The sequence below is a fragment of the Anolis sagrei genome, chromosome 2, assembly GCF_037176765.1.
Source record: "Anolis sagrei isolate rAnoSag1 chromosome 2, rAnoSag1.mat, whole genome shotgun sequence".
NCBI lineage: Eukaryota > Metazoa > Chordata > Lepidosauria > Squamata > Dactyloidae > Anolis > Anolis sagrei.
In genome coordinates this window covers 222995710-223015159 of record NC_090022.1, presented here as the reverse complement: position 1 = coordinate 223015159, position 19450 = coordinate 222995710, and the positions used below count along the sequence as shown (strand labels likewise).

General features: G+C 38.3%; 1 protein-coding gene across 2 annotated transcripts in view; it reads left to right on the top strand.

Moving 5' to 3' along the window:
* Window positions 1-19450, top strand: part of CEMIP2 (cell migration inducing hyaluronidase 2) — an 84123-nt gene that overhangs the window by 57778 nt on the left and 6895 nt on the right. For both annotated transcript variants that reach the window (XM_060762211.2, XM_060762210.2), the window contains exons 9-21: window positions 847-1052; window positions 1677-1746; window positions 2973-3101; window positions 4528-4616; window positions 5848-5979; window positions 7236-7271; window positions 8294-8449; window positions 10862-11039; window positions 11138-11353; window positions 13274-13485; window positions 14979-15161; window positions 16717-16936; window positions 17782-17880. In XM_060762211.2, coding sequence (XP_060618194.2) covers window positions 847-1052; window positions 1677-1746; window positions 2973-3101; window positions 4528-4616; window positions 5848-5979; window positions 7236-7271; window positions 8294-8449; window positions 10862-11039; window positions 11138-11353; window positions 13274-13485; window positions 14979-15161; window positions 16717-16936; window positions 17782-17880 — 1926 coding nt within the window. The remainder of the gene's footprint in view (window positions 1-846; window positions 1053-1676; window positions 1747-2972; window positions 3102-4527; window positions 4617-5847; window positions 5980-7235; window positions 7272-8293; window positions 8450-10861; window positions 11040-11137; window positions 11354-13273; window positions 13486-14978; window positions 15162-16716; window positions 16937-17781; window positions 17881-19450) is intronic.

Sequence of the window (19450 nt, the reverse complement as noted above, 5' to 3'; positions counted from 1 at the left end):
TAAAGTCAAGTGTTAGTGTTCGTGAATATTTCTTCAGCTAGGGAGCTGAAGGGGAAAACCTCGTTAGATTGCTTTAGGTAGAAAGAGCTAACAGAGGCTTTTTAGGATCGCCAGTCGGTGGAAGACTGGAGATCAGTGATTTGATCCAGTATAGATCAAACAGTGAGAATATTCACAGCAGGGAACACTGAATAATAAAGCACTTCACTACAGCAAGAGTTTATAAGTTGTAACATCCAAAGTCTGAACTGTATCGCAACCAAGTCATATTGTAATCATCAAGTATATGCCAAGCTTAACCTCTTCATATTGTAACCATCAAGTATATGCCAAGCTTAACATCTTTATATTGCAACCATAAGCTTTGTTTAAAAATAAACTTGTTCTCTTTCGTTTTCAAATCTGCCTCATCTCCATTAATTTTTACGTTCTGTGCATCCACTCTACCAAAATTACCTCACAACACAAACAGAGACTTTAATATCAGAGTCTCTTTACATTTTGGTGGCAGTATCATTAGCATAGTCGGAGGTTCTTTACAGGTACCAACTCCCAGAGTTGGACACGACTGGATTTAATGTCAGGGGAAAACCTTTACCTTTTATCTATAGATAGACACACATGTTAATGTATATAATATACTTTTGCACTGTGCCAGAATTTGAACCTCATCTCAAAAGGCTTTGCATTGAGTGTCTGTATGGGTCATTATTTAACAGTACCATTGGTAACATTTAGGTCTCTTGTCTTACTGCAGCTGTGCAAAGTTAGTAAAAAAAGTAATGCATTTTTCAAGTATGTATTATAGGCATTTAGGAATGACTTAACAAAAATGTATTTCTGCAGATAAAAGACACAATTGGCTATGACACACTGGGCCATTGTTTTTTCTTGGAGGATGGCATTGAACAGAGAAATACGCTGTTTCATAATCTGGGGCTCGTCACCAAACCAGGCACACTGCTTCCAACAGACAGAAATAACACGATGTGCATAGCCATCAAGGACCATGTCTATGGGAACTATGAGCCAGTACCAGCCACAGATTGCATGTGAGTAGTACACTGGATTCTCTGGAGTCAAAACATTATTTCTACTTCAGAGGTAAAATATTTAGTGTTCTGAACACTCTTTTAAAATACTATTAATGTATAGAGCAGTGATGCTCAACCTGTGGGTCCCCAGATGTTTTGGCCTTCAACTCCCAGAAATCCTAACCGCTGGTAAACTGGCTGGGATTTCTGGAATTTTTTGGACAAAACACCTGGGGGCCCACAGGTTGAGAACCACTGCTATAGAGAAAAAATTTCATCCACCTATAAAGAAACCCTATGAAAATCATGGGGTGACCACAACCTGACAGGCAACATGAAGGCATATGCAAACACATATCAAAATGACTATCCTTTTTGTCAGTGATGTTTCAATTTCTGTGTAATTTCTTTTTCATTTCCTTTATCATCATAAAAGTCAGTATCCTTATGAACACCAGATGTTTGTTGACAGAATATGAATTGTGTGTTCATGCAGTTTTAGACATTGCAGATGAATGCATAGAAAACTTCCCTCACCTTCTAAGAACACCTTATAACATGAATAAAAATATTTTCTTCCTCCCTCCCAAACTGAAGAATTTTGAAATATTTTCACATGTGCATTTCACTTATTCGTTGCAGGGCTGTTTCAACATTTTGGATTGCTCATCCCAACAACCACCTTATAAATAATGTAGCTGCAGGATCACAGGTGAGGCTCCTGGTGCACTGCCTTAGCAATGTTCTTTTCTTTTCTCTTTTTTAAAAGACAACAATGTATAGTCAACCCTTCACATTTGCTAGTTTGACTTTGCAGGTTTAAGTAAAATTATCTCTAGGGATTTCTAGGTCCTCCAGCATGATTATGTGGTCAACTTCCAGCAGAAATTAACCATACAGTCATAATAGAGAACATAAAGAAGTGTTCTCTTAGATAAAAAAAACCTTTTTTTTTTTTAAAAAAAGTGGCTTTTCATTTGTGCATCTGTCCTTAAACCCAACAAATGTGGAGAGCTGAATGTACTTTAAAGATGATTGAGGGGAGGGTTGTTTTTTCTTAGAGATTTTTTTTGGTTCAGAAATTTAAATCGGCATGTGATGCAAAAAATTAACCTTATAGACAAGCACAAAATAATGTGTACATGAAAGGATCTGAATTCTCTGTTCAGAAAATTTTACATTAGAAATATTGTCCCTTACAAAACAGGTATTTATAAATGTTTTAAACTGAATATTATAGAATGGTAGTATTTGGTCTTATGGGTGGTATGTATTGACAGCTTTCTGGGGCCCCTGACTTTTGGTCTTGGAATGGAACAGGAAATTAGTTTCAGAGCTTTGGTTCTCAGAAAGAGAACCAAAGGATATATATTAAAAAGCTTACAAATTCCAGAAAATGGTGATCTGCTTGATTACATCTACACACAATTTTGAGTAGTCAACCAAAGAAAGTCACAAAAGCAGTAGGCCTTTTGGATCAAATATATCATGCATTGGTTTTGGAGGGGATACCTACCAGGGACTTGGGATGTGTGATGGGAGGTCTTGTCCAGCTATTGGCAAATGTGTTGACCACACTGGTGGCTGAGAGGCCAGGTTTGGGAATCTTCCTGGCTGGTCCTTTTTGGATCATTCATGTGGGATCTGACAGTGGGCATGACCAGGGGCCTCACTGATCAACTGGCAGGTTGGTCAGTGCATGGTTCCAGACCCATGCATGTACCAATCCTGTCTGCAGCTGTAACCAAATACAGCTGTAACAACAAATAAAGTTGTGACCATCTTCTATCCAATTTTCTGTGTTTGTCTAATCTGTGCAATTGCTGTGGATTGGTTCTCAACCTTAAACATGCAATTAGCTCTTTGTGAATATGATATCACTGAATTAGCTCCCAAAATCATCCATCCCTAAGGTTCTTTGTCTTTTCTTATTTCAAGGATACTGGAATATGGTATATTTTTCACAAGGTGCCTACAGGAGAGTCTCATGGATTATTTCCTGAAACCAAAGCTGAACTTACACCGCTAGGAATTTTTTATAACAACAAGGTTCACTCAAATTTTAAGGTAAAACAGTCAAGGCCATGAGCTGTGAATTATGTATGCTTACAGTTTAATTAAAATGTATGACGCTTACATTAGGCAATCACCAATGGTAAGTCACAGTTTAACCCATACAACATTCCTATTCCTGTTTAGGCATAAGAAAATCCTGCTGCTTCAATGGAACTTACTCTCTACTAAATACGTATAGGTTTGCAGTCACATTCTGCTGTTCAAGCAGCTGTGCTACTGAAACTATTTGAGTAGTAATTTTGTAGCTATATGTATATTGATAAAAATCTGTGTAGCTGAAGATAACACATACTTGGAAAAAGGTTTTTGGGATTATAACTTCCAGAATCTCCCAAACAGAATAGTCATTACTAGCTGGGGAATTTTGAGCGTTTTGGTCTAAATAAAAAATAAAACTTCCCCAAGCTCTGATTTGAACATAGGTTTTGATTACTATTATCTGAAGCTTTTATTTGAACAGAATTGAAAGCAGAATGGAAGAAAGAAGAAAGACATTTGTTAAACCTTGTGGCTTCTATTAATACAGATTTGTAATACAATTTGATGCCATTGTGAACTGTTAGATGAGAACCTCAAGACTGACTGGTCAGGTAGTCAAAGATGCAAAAGAGCCACACAAAACCAAGAGAACAAAAATGTTTTTATCCCCTTCCTCCTTAATTGTTGCTACTGTTATTATTTTAAAACTCATTTAAAATTAATTCATTTTTATTGTAACTTGGCACTGGAATAATTCTTTGTAGTTATTGTCATCTTTCCAGTTCATTTTTGATGTTCTTCCAGAACTTTTTGGTGTCCTTCCAACTGCAGTATTTCTAAATAATGGTTGCATGCATAAGTAGGTCTTGAATATAGGAAAAAATAGATGCTGACCTTCTCTAAATGTGTCCATTGTCCCTTGCTTGGAATGTTAAATAAAATGTTATACCCCCAAGAGCCAGCCTGGTGTTGCAGTCTGAACATTGGGCTCCAACTCTGGATGGCAGAGTTTAAATCCCCATTTGGTCATGAAACTGATCTGGATGACCAACTCTTACCAAATCTTGCCAAGAAAACCCTGTAATCTCAAGGATGGCATAAGTATGATGTTGGAGACATCCAACAACAACAACAACAACAACAACAAATATTTGTCCTATCCTTCAACCAAAAAACCTGCCACAATGTTGTTGTTGTTGTTGCTGTTTTTGTTGTTGTTGTCTTTGTCCTATGACAGCCATATGGCATATCTGTCACAGGGTTTTGTTGGCAATATTTGTTTAGAGGAGGTTTGCTTCTGTGTTCTGCAGACGTTGAGAGTGTGTGACTTTCCCAAGGAGATGGCAGATAAACAGATGATGGTTCGATGGCGTTACAAGGTGTATGCACACACTCCTGATTACAGGGAGGGCTAATTTGTCCTCTTTCATTATTACAGGCTGGTTTGTTCATTGACAAGGGTGTTAAAACAACCAATGCAAGTGCTGCAGATAAAAGGGAGTATCTGTCATTGGACAATAATGCAAGGTAAACAACACATTCTGCATGGTTGTTGTGGGTAGACATTGTCAATATGCTCCTCATAGTGTCCAGAATTTCAATACAAGCATCTCCTGTTTTTCAGTTACTTGTTTTCCAACATGCTGCTGTTTGAACAAATCTAAATTATAGCCATATACCGTACTGTGGACCCCTGGTTGACTCTTTTCGGCAGACTGATTTTTCCCTCTCATCAAATCATTTATTTATTTCAGTCATTGACCTCTCACAGTCTACTAAACATGCTGTGTTTTTTTCTTTAGGTCTACTCAGCACACCTTTCTCTCTCTCAGTAGGCTCAGTGCCATCTTGTGTCCTAGCTTGCATTTGCAAGCTAAAAAATCACTAGGTTCCACTTTTCAATCATTTCCACTTCTAACAGCACCATGGTCCCTAATCCATAAAATAATCAGGGGATGCTTGTCTTGTTTGTTGGCTGCCTTCAAACAATACAGATATCAACAGGTTTCATGATCCTGCTGTACCCATCTCAAAATTGCTGTTAAAGTGCATTTGTAGGTCTGGCATCTCCTGTTTCATTCCATTTTGGACTGATCTGCCTGTTGAATTGTAATTGCTGTTGATTGAAATATGTATAAAAGTGGTCAGTGTTCCAACTGCTTCCATTGTCAAGGACTTAAATTCTGCATTAGGTCACATTGTGTTATGTCTCTGCACATTCATTTGCCATGGTATAGTTATGAAAAGCCAATACAATGACTGCTGAACACTCTGCAGAGGAGTTAGCTGGCAATCAATTACTTTGAGCTCTCTTATTTCTTGTATGAAAAAGGTAGAAGGCTAAAAGGAAGGAAGTGAATGTGGAAGACTCTCAGGAACTGAAACACCACTCTGTGTATGTTTTTTGCTTTTTCCTTTGGAAATGACTGCAGGATCTCTTTGTGATAAGGAAATTAGTCATACCTTAAGTCAGGATAGGGAATGTTGCTGTTGGATTCCAGCTCCTAGTAGCCCTAGCTTGCATGATTAGTGTCCAGGAAACATGAGAATCAAGAAACACCTGGAAGGCTACATGTTGCCATCTATGGCAAAGCCTGAGTCCAGTGTGAACACACACCACAACCTTATGATTCATACTTTTCTGGAGCTGATTTATTTTTATATGTGTGCTTGCTCAGCAGTAGCTTTAATACCTTAAATGCATATAAAGGTTTGCACATGTGCAGTCATTTCTTTCTTTCTTTTTTTCCATTACAAGGTTTCGACCTCACCAGGATGCAAATCCAGAGAAACCCCGGGTTGCTGCTGTCATAGACAGGCTAATTGCTTATAAAAACAATGACCACGGTGCCTGGGTCAGAGGAGGAGATATCATCATCCAGAACTCAGGGTGAGTGCCCAAATACAAATACCATCTTTGTGTTGTTGTTTTTTCAATGGACCTGCAAAAGCTGACCGTACTGGGGAAAACTTTGTAATTCTACCTTGGGGTAATGTACAGATAACAAGTATTGAAGCTTAGTGTGAGTCATTGGTTTGTGCAAAGAAATTGAATGACATCGATGGGAGTTTCACATCCCATACAATCTGCCCTAATTTAGAGCTTCATTGTAACTGCTTTTAGACCTCTTAAACAAACTCCCGTAAAGTATTTTTTATTGTTTTCTTTTGTTCTTGAACTTCCCCTCTCATTTTGCAAGCAATATTATCTAATGCATATTTCCCCATGAGTGATGCCTGCTGTGCTAACTCATAAGTAAATCTGTATAGAGTTGGAATCTGAGAGATTGGCTTTCAATCCTGAACACACATACCTGGGAATACCTCCTGCTGACCTCAGTGATACTTACTTCTGAGAAGGCAAGCTCAGCTACATTCCTGTGCATAAAGCAAAATGAAACAAAATAAAGCAACAAAATGAATAATAAATATGAGTTGGTCTTAAGTGCCAGTTAATTCAAAGGGACATCTTCCTCAGTAAACATACATCAGTTCAGGATATTAAGGACTGCTTTACCTTGAAAAGAAGCATTCATATTGCTTTCAACAAAGAAGATGTTGTATGAATTGTAACTGCAGTTTAAGGCATAGAAAAATGTCCATGACTCATGCATGCGCCAGCCCACATCCTTAGTCCCTGACCCCTGTCGAGTAAGCAAAAAAGATTCTCAGAATGAAGAGAAGATCTATTCTTCAACATGTGATGGCAGTCAAAGTCTGTGTGTGTGTGTGTGTGTGTGTGTGTGTGACATGGAGGCTCATTCCTTAATTTCAACCATCACCAAGTGCTGGCAAACATCTGACTAAGGTTTCCAGCCGTCCCTAAAGATTTGCTCTACTCTGATGTCACCACAATGTCATGGCTTGCAATATATTAGCTGTGCTATAACTGGTATGTCCCATCCAAATAAAATATTTGCTCTGTGGCTCATTTGAGAACATGGTGTAATAAACACGCAGTATAATTTTAAAGTGGTTGGGAAGAATAACCAAGGCCCTGATTTCTTTCCTGTCCAGATCAGGGCCCTGCAACTATGTTTTTTCTTTGAAATATAAGTGAGTAGTTTGAAGGATAGGTGTGTGTTTTCCCTTGATGTTTAGGTAATCAAAACCTCTTTCTGAAATGTGTTTTTCCCTCTGTTCTAGGTTTGCTGACAATGGAATAGGTTTAACTTTTGCCAGGTTAGTCTTGCTTGATCTTAATTGTTTGACGTGAGTCATGCTTATGTCAGAGCATTGATAACACATCTATTTACATATGATGATAATATTTATATCTCTACTTTCACCAAGGGAGATTGAGGCAGAGTACATGGTCTCATTTTTATCCTCACCACAAGTTCTGAAGTAGGTTCTGAGAGGCAATAACTGGCCCAATGTCAACCTTTGTGATTGTGTGGATATTTATATCCAGGTTGCCCCAGTTGTAGTATTACTCAGAGTGTTTTGACAGCTTTGGAAGTGGCAAAGTATAATACAAGCTGTAGAAGTCTTTTTGTGCGTGGAAGCTGTATAAAGTGCAGCTGCACAACTAGAGCCTTCACAAGCACAGCTCAGGAACAATATCTCCCTTTGTGAACCAGTTCAAGTGTTAAGATCAGCCGGGGAGGTCCTGCTCTCAGTCACACCACCTTCGCAAGCGTGATTGGTGGGGATGAGAGACAGGGCTTTCTCGGTGGTGGCCCCTCAGCTGTGGAACTCACTCCTCAGCAAGATTACATCAACCCCCTCCCTCCTGGTGGAAAACAACTCAAAATTTGGCTATGCAAGGAGGTGTTTGGGAGTGATAGTACTACTGAAGCAGCTACATGAAAACCACAGGATTGGTGCAATGCCAAAAATGTCTAATATGTTTTATGCTCATGTTTGATGTGTCTTTTGTTTAGTTTTTAATTCTTAGTTGTGTGTTATAATTTTAGATATATTATGTAATGCATATGTGTGTGTGTGTCTGGCATTGAATTTTTGCCATTTATTATGTTGTACAGCACTTTGAGTCCTCCCAGGGGTGAGAAAAGTGGTACAGAAATGCAGTAAATAAATAATAAATTGATACATCTGCAAAAAAAAAAAAAAAAAAAAAAAAAGCTCTGGTAAAAAAATGACAAAAATCTTCACCCCATCTGGAATGACTTCACAATCACAACTGCAGTTACTGTTTCACCATTACTACTGTAAGTGATCCCTGGGTTTATTTTCAATAGTGATGGAAGCTTCCCAAGTGATGAAGGATCCAGCCAGCAAGTCTCAGACTCTCTCTTTGTCGGAGAAAGCAAGAATTATGGCTATCCAGGAGGCCAAAACAAATATTGGGGCACTGGAGGAGTAAACAACAAAACACGCACTCTGCCTAGAAATCGGTAGGTAGTGTCTGAATAGGCTTTTCAAGTCTAAATTCTTTTGAGTCCTTTATATCAGCTTTGATGTATAACACTGGTGATGACTCCATTACAAAAGAAACAGCTCCCTAGTTAGCCACACTTCCATTGGGATTACTGCAATGTGTTTTACATCAGAGTGTATTTGAAAATGATCTGGAGTCTTCAGTTAGTCCAGACCAAGGTTGTTATGGCTGATCTAGCCCTATTATTTTGTAAAGGGATCTTTTATCACCTTAGAAAATAACTGAGAGAACAAAGTTGGTAGCATACGCTTTTATAGACTAAGCCTATTTTTTCAGGTCCACAAAACCTTATGCTTTCAACTTAGTTCCCTGTTAGTTTGTAAGATGTTACAAGATCTCTCTGCAAACTGATGTTCTGAAGTGACACAGCCATGTCTTTGAATGATCTTATTATGCCAGTACTTTCCAGTCCATTTCCATGCTGAGTTCTAAATGCTGCAATTTACCTTTAAGTTCTAAATAACTTGAGCCCATGTAGCTTGAAGGATTGCCTCATGGGTATTTCCTTCACCATGCTTTAAGGTAATCTTCTGAATCATGAAGTACAATAAGCGAACATTATAAACAGGGGCTTTATAGTAGACACACTCTTTTTATCAGGTGCTACCCAGAAGGTTTGTCTGCTGCTTACATTGCAGACAGTGACCACAGAACCTCAGGGGGTGTAGTTTGTCATTTAAAGACTGACTCAAAATGGCTGAGATAGCCTTCAAACCATTATTGATTTTTCTGTTTCCAAAATTAGTTTATTTCTAGCCTGAAACAGATTTACGTGTGTGTGCAATATTTAATTCACAAAATAAGTACATTTGAGGCTTTCAGCCATCATGGTTGAAAGCAAAAAAATTAAATAAAATCAGCATGGTAGGGGGAATCAGATTATGGTCCTTCAGAACCCAGAAAAGGGTGAAAATGCCTCCCAGACGCTCAGAAGAAACAGTTCCCCTCCCACTTTCGTATCAAGTGAATTTCTTTGGACTTAAAAAAAATCCCAGTGTTTTTAGACTTGTACTGATTTATTTTTATTTTACACTGGTGTGTACCATGCTATTGATTTCTCTTCTCTCTTTATGCTTCTATTGATCTTACACCTCATTTCTGTAGTAGTCCACATTATAGTTGTACCTTTTCCTTTCAAATGCCACTAGTGCCTGGCTGTTGTGAGTTGTATAAATATTGTATGTAAATAAATATTAGCAGTACTAAAAGCCCTGTGTTGATCTGAATGGCAGACTGAATGTGACTAATGTCGGACAGGAAAATATAGGCCAAAACCTACCTACTAATTGATACCTTTTACCTTCATTATTTTTCTCTGCTTTCCAATTTAACCAGCTGAAGGGATTCAGCTGTGAGCTCTTGCCCTTAAGGCAATTGGAGTGGAAAGAATAAAGGCAGAATTCATTAACAAGTCAGAGGGAATTTTTACTCTTACATAAAGATTTTGTGAAGTAGTTTCATTAAAATATCATGCTGTCAGTTTTGAAGTTTGCATAAAGCAGGAATAGAATTTGAATACAGTCTGGTCATAGTAAATTATTATATATGTTTTTTAATCTCTCATTAAAAATATAGTACCTGAATAGTATCCTCATAGTATAATATTTATTATAATATAAAAACTATCATACTGCTTTCAAGACATCACTTTTTAACAGTTTGATCATATGCCTTTACTCAAAAATAACTTACTGATTATTGAGTACTGTTTTATTGAGTTTAAAGTTGTTGTTTAAATGTTTTTATCCTATTGTATTTTTGTGTGTGTTTTATTTCATGTTCTGTTTTTAGGCACCTAGTGCCGTGTGTAAGCTGCCCTGAGTCCCTTTGGGGAGATGGTGGTGGGATACAAGAATGTTGTTGTTGTTGTTGTTGTTGTTGTTGTTGTTGTTAATACTTTATTCAGTAGGACTTTCTCTTTAGTAATTTTGTATTTATTTTATCAGAGCATTTTTCTTTCATTTATTAAAAGAAAGGTAGTAATAGCTTATATTAAAAATCATAACAATTTATGGAGTACTAAAAATAGCAAAGAAGTAAAACTATACCATTATTAAAAATAGTCAGTTTAAAATAAAAAAAGTATTGATAATGCCAACAACTAAGAAAATAATTTAAAATAGTGACTAGGTAAAACAGGTCTTTCACTCATGCTTAGAATCTCCAGTACTGGAAACTCATCTAATGCTTGTTGCACAGCTGTTCTGTATGGCGGATGTCACAGAAGAGATCATAACATTTCGTTTTTGTCTGCTTAGTCTGTAAATATCTCTGTTAGCAAAAATATTTCAGATGCTAAAACAGTATTCTTAAATATAGATATATGCTTTTCATAGAACTTATCCTTGCAAATATTATATTTTCACAGGACATTTCCAATTCGAGGTTTTCAGATTTATGATGGACCTATTTGTCTCACCAAATGCACTTTCAGCAATTTTGTGCCTACTCCAGACAGATTCACTAGTGCAATTGCGTTCCTGATGAAAAACACCTGGCAAATTACACCTCAAAACAATATATCTCTAATAAAATTTGGTGAAAATGTAAGTTTTTTGGCTTGAATTTCTGCCCAGATGGGAAAAGGATATCTGCTTGAAAACAAATTAATGTGAAGATACTGATCATCTTCTTTCTTTTCAAGGTTTCCCTGAAAGTGTTTTTTGGCAAGCCTGGCCCTTGGTTTGAGGAGGCTGATCTGGATGGTGACAAGAACTCAATATTTCATGATGTGGATGGATCTGTGACTGGATACAAGGACACCTACGTTGGTAGAATGGATAACTACCTGATTCGACATCCAGACTGTGTTAATGTTACCATGTGGAATGGTGTGGTCTGCAGTGGGACTTATGCACAGGTTAAAAAAGATGCCTTTGTTTGTTTGATTTTTCTGCAATATGCATAAAGGTTGTTGAATAGCAGGTGTTTTTTCACTTTTCTTTTGCTATTTGTAAAATAGAACTTTACAGTAGACTTCCAAAAATGGGTTAACTGTTTCTGATCAGTGCACCATTTGGCGCCATCTAAAGCTATTATGCAAACCTTTTGGTGGTAACCCTTGCCTCTCCAGTACTATAGTACCTTTCCTGTCTAAGCCCCCAGTTCCTTTTTTGTATGCCATGTCAACAGCATGAAAGGAACATCTCTTGTGCACTGTTTCTTTCACCCTGATTTTTTTTTCTGGCAATGTTTTTTCCCCCTGATATTAGCTCCATATTTCAGCTTTGATCCATTGGCCTTAAGTCTCCGAAATGCACACATGAAAATGACTCCCTAGGTTATTTTAAAAAATAATTGTCACAAAAAGCATGGCAGATTCAGATTTCTAAAATGGAATGCAGAGGAAACTGCACCACTGCTGAAAAATAGTGAGTCCTAAGGGTTTGACAGGAAGAGAACAAATGTATGATTAGGTACGTAAAGGTGGAATGAACCCCCATTTTATATTGAATAGTCTAGTGAAACATAGCTTTCTTTATAATGTTTCCACTTCTTAGAGACAGGAAACTCTGAATTCCTTTTCCTATGTTCATTTTCGTTAATTAGAAAGAGAGAAAATGGGTTTATGATTATGTTTTTCCTTTCCTCCATTTTTTCTTACCAGCTTTATCTATCATAAATGAGTGAATGAATTATTGTGGAACTAATGTAATGGTGTATGAAGCGTACAATGCAGTTTTAAACCTAAGGAAGATGCTCTACTTCTCCTGGTTTGGTGATTGGGAAACAAACCCATGAAACACAGTGACTCTCTTTTCCATCTGCATTGTTGGCTTCCTTCTCTACTTTCCGTTTTCGCATTAAATGTGGTTTGCCATGGTAGTGGAGGTGATATTGGCAGTAGCTGCTTTTGTGCTTCAAACCAGAAATAAATTGTGGTTTCTAGTTTTGGTTCCGAGTTCAGAAATCATAGAAAATTATGACTAGTTCTTAACAAGTAACGGGAATGAAGCCATCTATAAAGTTTTCCCCAAATTCCACCAGTGTTCACATTTGGGCATATTGAGTGTCTGTGCCAAGTCTGGTCCAGATCCATCATTGTTTGAGTCCACAGTGCTCTCTGGATGTAGCTTAATTACAACTCCAAAACTCAAGGTCAATGCCCACCAAACCCTTCCAGTATTTTCTGCTGGTCATGGGAGCTCTGTGTGCCAAGTTTGGTTCAATTCCATCATTGGTGGAATTGGCTCTTTAATTGCAGGTTAACTATAAATGGCAGCACCTGCAACTCCTAGATGACAAAATCAATCCCCCTCGCCAACCCCACCAGTATTTAAATTTGAGCGTATTGGGTATTTATGCCAAATTTGGTCCAGTGAATGAAAATCATCCTGCATATCAGATATTTACATTAAAATTCATAACAGTAGCAAAATGACAGTTATGAAGCAGCAATGAAAATAATGTTATGGTTGGGGGTCACCACACATAAGGAACTGTATTAAGGGGTCACTGCATGAGGAAGGTTGAGAACCACTGGTCTAGGTCATGCTGGCTGAGAGATTGTGATAGCCATCATTTTAAAAGGTAACTTTTTCAAGCTCTGATTCTAGTCAACCCACTGTTGTTTTATCAAAAGCTTATTTTCATTATATCATGTCTGGTAATTCATTATTATTTATCCTAATTTTATTTAATGAGACCTAAGGTGTTTTGGATTTGTTTCAGACTATTCAAACACATGAGAGCAGGCAGTTTCTCTCTTATGTTGGCATTTCTACTCAAGAAAATCGTAACCTATACTTTGGATTTTCATGTTTTTCTCTATGTGTTTTAGGTATATATCCAGACACGAAATCCACAGAATCTCACCATGACTATGGTGCGGGATGAATATCCTTCAAGCCCTATGGTCTTACGGGGCATTAATAATCAGAAAGCTGACTTCCAGCAGTACCAGCCAGTTGTGATGCTTCAGAAGGGCTATACAATACACTGGAATGGACAGGCCCCACAGACAACATTCCTTTACCTCATTAACTTCAACAAGTATGTTCCTATTCAACATCCAGTTGTCTTTCAAAGCAAATCTGTGGTTGTGTGATAGAATTAGTGTGTTTTTATTCAAACAACGAGTTCTCCATAGTATTCTGGTTTGGTGTTCATAAGCACTAGGTTTGTACATACAGTCTATTTACTCTTCCTGGGCCCCTCCCACCAGGACTTTAAAGTTTAGGGTGTCATCTTATCTATGGCTCATGGTTTGCTGCACCTTTTCCAAGCCAAAGGAAGTCTTGTATGTTCTCCTGAAAGTGTCCCCAGTTGTGCAGTGGGTTAAAGGACTGAGCTGCTGAATTTGGTGACCGAAAGGTTGTCGGTTGGAATCCAGGAAGCGGCGTGAGCTCCCGCTGTTAGCCCCAGCTTCTGCCAATCTAGCAGTTCGAAAACATGCAAATGTGAATAGATCAATAGGTACTACTCCAGCGGGAAGGTAATGGCGCTCCATGCAGTCATGCCGGCCACATGACCTTAGAGGCATCTACGAACAACACTGGCTCTTGGGCTTAGAAATGAAGATGAGCACCAACCCCCGGAGTCTGACACAACTCAACTTAATGTCAGGGGAAATCCTTTACCTTTTACTATGTTCCCCTGAGTTCCTTGCCTATTGTGGGGGGGGGGGGGGGGAGGCGGGGGGATATAAATAATATAAAAATAACATTGGTTTGAGGAACATCTTAAGCATTCAGTTGTCACCTTAGTCCTTTTATTAGGAAAAGGTGCTAAGTTGGAATAGACAGATCATTGGCATGAGAATGTAGCTCATGAATGTTGAGCTATGTTTTTCTGGAATTTTTTTCTGATTTGCCATTGTATGTGAATGTGTCTGCTGATTGAACTACCCATAACAATTAAAATACTGATGCTGTGATTTTAAAGAAAAGCTAGGTTGTTTCAAGGGAGGAACAAGCCCACTTGGAAGATATTGTGCATAAGCCATACTAAAGGCTCTTGTGCCCTTCCCACCTCATTTATGTCAGTGTGGTTTGTGGAAAAAGAATAAGAACTATGTCCTTGGGTTGCTGTGAGTTTTTTGGCTCACAACCTCTGAGGATGCCTGCCATAGATAAGGGCGAAACATCAGGAGAGAATGCTACTGGAAGATGGCCATACAGCCCAAAAAACTCACAGCAACCCGGTGATTCCAACCATGAAAGCCTCCGACAATACAGCTACCAGAGTGCAGAACAGGAATTGTTACTATGTATGTTTTGGTATTGCAGTAAAATCTTTTGTTTAGATTATATCTCAGATAATAGTTGGTGAACCTTATTCATTCACTTACAGTTTGTTCCTCATGAAAACAGGCAAATTTTAGTCACTTTTGCAAGACTGTGCTGAGAGTGGCTGTGATCCAGTATTAGACAGGTTTTAGTATTGTGTAGGACTGTGATAAAGAACAGTAGTAATGGGAGTACCCATAAATGAAAATGCTTATAGTACAAATGAATTGTAATTGTTTTGTCTTGCTCGTCTTTCAGGAATGACTGGATTCAAGTTGGTCTCTGTTACCCACCAGACACCTCATTTCAAGTAACCTTTGATGTATTCCAAAGGCAGGCATCTGCTTATCATAATGTGGAAGACTATGTTCCTGTATCTTCAATGGCAGAACTACAGAAGAGCCGAACAGAAAAAATATTTTATTTTGATAACAGCACTGGGTAGATAATTTACTATAAAATAACAATATACTATAGAATTATAGCTCATACTGTCTGTAAAAACAGATTGCCTTGGTTCTTTGGGAGTAAAGAGTTATATCATTAATGTGATTCTAAGAGCAATTTACATGATTCATCATTATGAATGCAGTAGTTTATCAAGTTGTCATTTTCCCAAAGGTTACTGTTCTGATGGAGGCTGTTCACAGTACTTGGAAAAATTGAAGTGTCTGTTCACCAATTAATTGTGTCATCCATCTTAAGGCATTTTGCATGGGGCTCAGCTCTCTCAGAACATGGCATTCACCACTCTCTATAAGACTGGACTACATGCTGTTTTTGTTGGGACCAGTGATCCAGTGTGGACTTTGTGATGCATGCAGATCCTGCACCAGTGTCATGAACTCCCCCCGTTTCTCCCACCAAGAATTTTACCCCCCCCCCCCAAAAAAAAGCAGCATCTCTGCAGTGTCTGAAAATGTTGTTTTGAGGGTTTTCCACCCAAAACAGCACACAAACTCAAGCAGCACCAAGAGTGATACAGCATTACATCTGGTCGCCCATAATGGAAGTTGCCATGTGGCCTCCCAGAGTATGCCCACTCCTTTAAAAATCAAATCCTGCCAACTTACTGCATCAATCTGTAAAATAACCATTGCAAATGACGTGGTTTGTACAGGGGAATAATTGTAGATTGCACTTTCCCCCCTTCTTTTTCAAGAATCCTTTCTGCGCATGTTGTTATGCATGTCAGAAGTTCATTTGCAGATGTTCCCCCAGAAATCCAACTTTTCAAAATGTCCTCTGGTGGGTTCATGCATACTTTGATGGTGAACATGGTTATTTTCTTTTCTTATTAGATAGAGGTATTTGAAGCATAATCTAGATTATGAATGGGGAATTAACTGAAACCCACGAGCTGCTCACACTTCCTACCAGAATTCATTTAATTGTCTTCCACTTCTATTTTCCCCTTTGTTTTTATTCATAATTTTGCCTTATTTTTTCCTCCCTGAGACAAACTGTTTCAGGCCCAGGTGGGAAATCTTTTAGCATCTGTAATATTTGACAGTGAGAGCCAGTGTGGTGTAGTGGTTTAAGCATTGATTTAGGACTTTGGAGACCAGAGTTTGAAATCCCTACTTGGCCATGGAAACCTACTGGGTGACTCTTGGAAAATTATACTCTCTTAGCTTCAGAGGAAGGAAAAGGCAAACCCTCTCTGGAGCAATCTTGCCACCAGAGGTTGGAAATGACTTGACAAATATTTGACAAACCTGCTTTCCATATTGGAACTACATTGCTCCACTATCAAACTGTCACTTGTGTGGGTAATGGGGGAAGATAATGAGACCCCTTAGGATGGACACAGTTCATCGTTAACACAGCCCTACTGGAGAATTGCCTCAGGAAGGTAACATGTTTCTTAAAAAATGTTAGAGGGGAGATTGTGCAAAATAAACAACAGTGGAACTAACTATAGTTAGTTTTGCAATAATGTGTGTTTTGTCTTGTATTTGTATTTTCCCCACCCCATTTCTGCATTTGTGCACAGGTTGCTGTTTTTGTTCCTTCAAGCCAAATATCACAGGGATGGCCACAGTTACTGTTCATCTCAGGGATGTGAAAGAGTCAAGATTCAGGCCAGTTTTCAGTCATGGCCTGTTAGTAACTGCTTGACGAAAGCTTATCCAAAGTATTTTCAGAAGCCAACAGTTGTAAAAAGGATGCCCACAAAAATGACTAGTTCTTGTCAAAAATGTGGCTCTTCTCAGGTGAGAAAATGCATAGTAACTAGTATATGTGGATAGGTCTTGTCTTTACCTTCAGACGAGCCCTGCCTTTTCCTATGACACCAGTTTCCTCAGTTGGAGAACAAAACTATGTATGCCACTGAGCTTGCCCTAATCATTCTAAACTAGCTGCTAATATAGATGCTGTGTAGGGTACCATCCTATCCAAACTGAAAACATCCCAACTAGGTGGTTATAGTAAATGGAATTTGAAGGGGCGCCACCTTGTCAATTGCCTTAGGCAGCCAAATATCAGAGAAATTTACTCATTTCTAGGCTGAATGAGCAAACTTTTCTCTTTTATATTACTAAAGCATTATCCTTGTGCTGCACTCCAGGAAGCATAGAAATGAATAAAAAGAGTAATAATTAAGTATGATTACATTATTCTTATTTAATATAATCTCTGGTATTTTTCTGTTTGTAGCTCTAAAGGTTTTTGCCAATTTTCCTCATGTTTTTGAAGCTTACGTTTCATCCTTTCATAGGAGGGGCAGGGGTTATTTGGCTTAAATCCAGTTATTAGTCTCAGCTAGGCAAGACCTATTAGATCACTAACTTGATAAGTAAACTCTTACACAAGTTCCATTTAATTGCACTAACAATACAATGCAGACCTTAATAACCTTTCTGCGCATTAAAAGCAATATAAGATATACCATTTAGCCTGTTATATTGTGGAGGTGGATAGACTTGTCTTTTGCCTTTTCCTGTTTTTAGTATAATTTCTTCAGAGTGATAGCTTCCGCAATCTTATATATTAATTGTAAGGAGAGCTGTGGAATTACCTCTGCTTTCATAACATGATCTGTATCCTTTCTATTCAGATGGTTTTTAGCAACGATCCTGATAAAACCTACCTCCTTGTGAAAATACAGTCCCCAGATAAGATAGAATTACAAAGTAACCAAGAATCTTTTATCTCAGTAAGTGTCTTTTTGCTTTGCCTGTATCACAAAGGTTTCTTTTTTACTTTATGCAAGAATACCACTTTTAACAATGTTGTAGAACTATCCCTTCATCATTTGTTTAGGTGTTCAAAAAGAAAAGAAATTCTTTATGAGCAAACATTTAAACATTTCTGTTAAAAGGAGGAAGAATTTCTTTACTAATTTCTGCTAGTTGCTGCATATTTGTATGTCGCCCTTGCCCAGAATTCTAGGCTCAGTCCAGCATTCTACTGGAACAATGGTTCCCCACCAGTGGTTTCCAAGAAGTAAAATATGGTCCGCAACCCTGTTCCTGGGGTTATTTGGGGTGCTTATTCAGAAAATTGCATTGGATAGACGACATCAGGTCTAGATAATTAAAATGGTTTTCTGTGGACAAGCAGATGGCAACTACTGGATGGCATATGTTCTGTATTAGAAACTAGAGCTGATGTGGTCTACCCAATGCAGTTTTCTGAATCAGCACCTCACATCACCAAACTGAATCGATAGTTGACCAAAACATGATTCGTAACACTTTTGGTACTGATACTGGATAGTCGTCCCTGGTCCAAAAAAGGTTGGGATGAATGTTCAGGATGTTCTTCTTCTCTGTTGCCATTATAAACCCTTCACACTACCCAGAAACCGGCTCTGAAGGAGTTGACTTCTATGCATGTCAATATTGTGGTCACCCCCTCCTGATTCTGCCATTCCTGCATGGCTTTGCCCACCTTTATCTAGTTTTGAGAGAGAGAGAGACTTCCCCCCATATCTGCGGGGGGATACTTCACATGGATGCATGAAACCATGGCTAATAGTCAATCCTATTGTTTTCAAAAGGATGAACTAAGGAGGTTCTGAGAAGAGGATATAGCTTGTGCAGGAGGACCTAAATGAATAAGTGAAATTGTGGATATATCAGTTCTGTGGATATAAGAGTCATACTGTACCCCTTAAGGCTATGATTAGAGAAGTAGCAGCGGTTTGATTTTGATGTTTCCTTTAGCTATGATGTGTCGAATCTGTTGAAGTATTATTAGCTCTTGGCATGTTGCAACTTTCTGCTTTGGGACAAGTTGGGAACTTACTTGGAAGTGAAAGAATGCAGGCATCCAATAGAGCTTGAGGCTAGGAGTTGTATGTATGTCCTATAGTTTAATGCATGTTTTGTGCCATTGGACCAGTAAAAGTTTTTGAATTCTTTAAGGCTAAAAAAAGCAAGTTGACAGTGGAATTGTGATTGCCCCCCCCCCCCCCCCCACACACACACACTCTAAAATGTCCCTGAGGAAATAATTAAAGGGGCTTCCTAGGCTGGGTAGTTTTGTGACCTCCCTTTTGTAGGGCTAAATAAAAAGGTTAGAGCTTTGTAATAAATGGATGCCACCCATCTCAGGGCTCAAAGAGTATTTGATGTACCGGCATGTTTACCTGACTGTGGCTTCAGTGACATGAAAAGAAGAGAAAGGTTCTGACCCAAGTTCCTTGAGGGTCATGAGAATAATCAACAGCGAGGGCCATATTTTGTTTTTTAGAAAAAGACACATTTATAGCAAATGGGGTT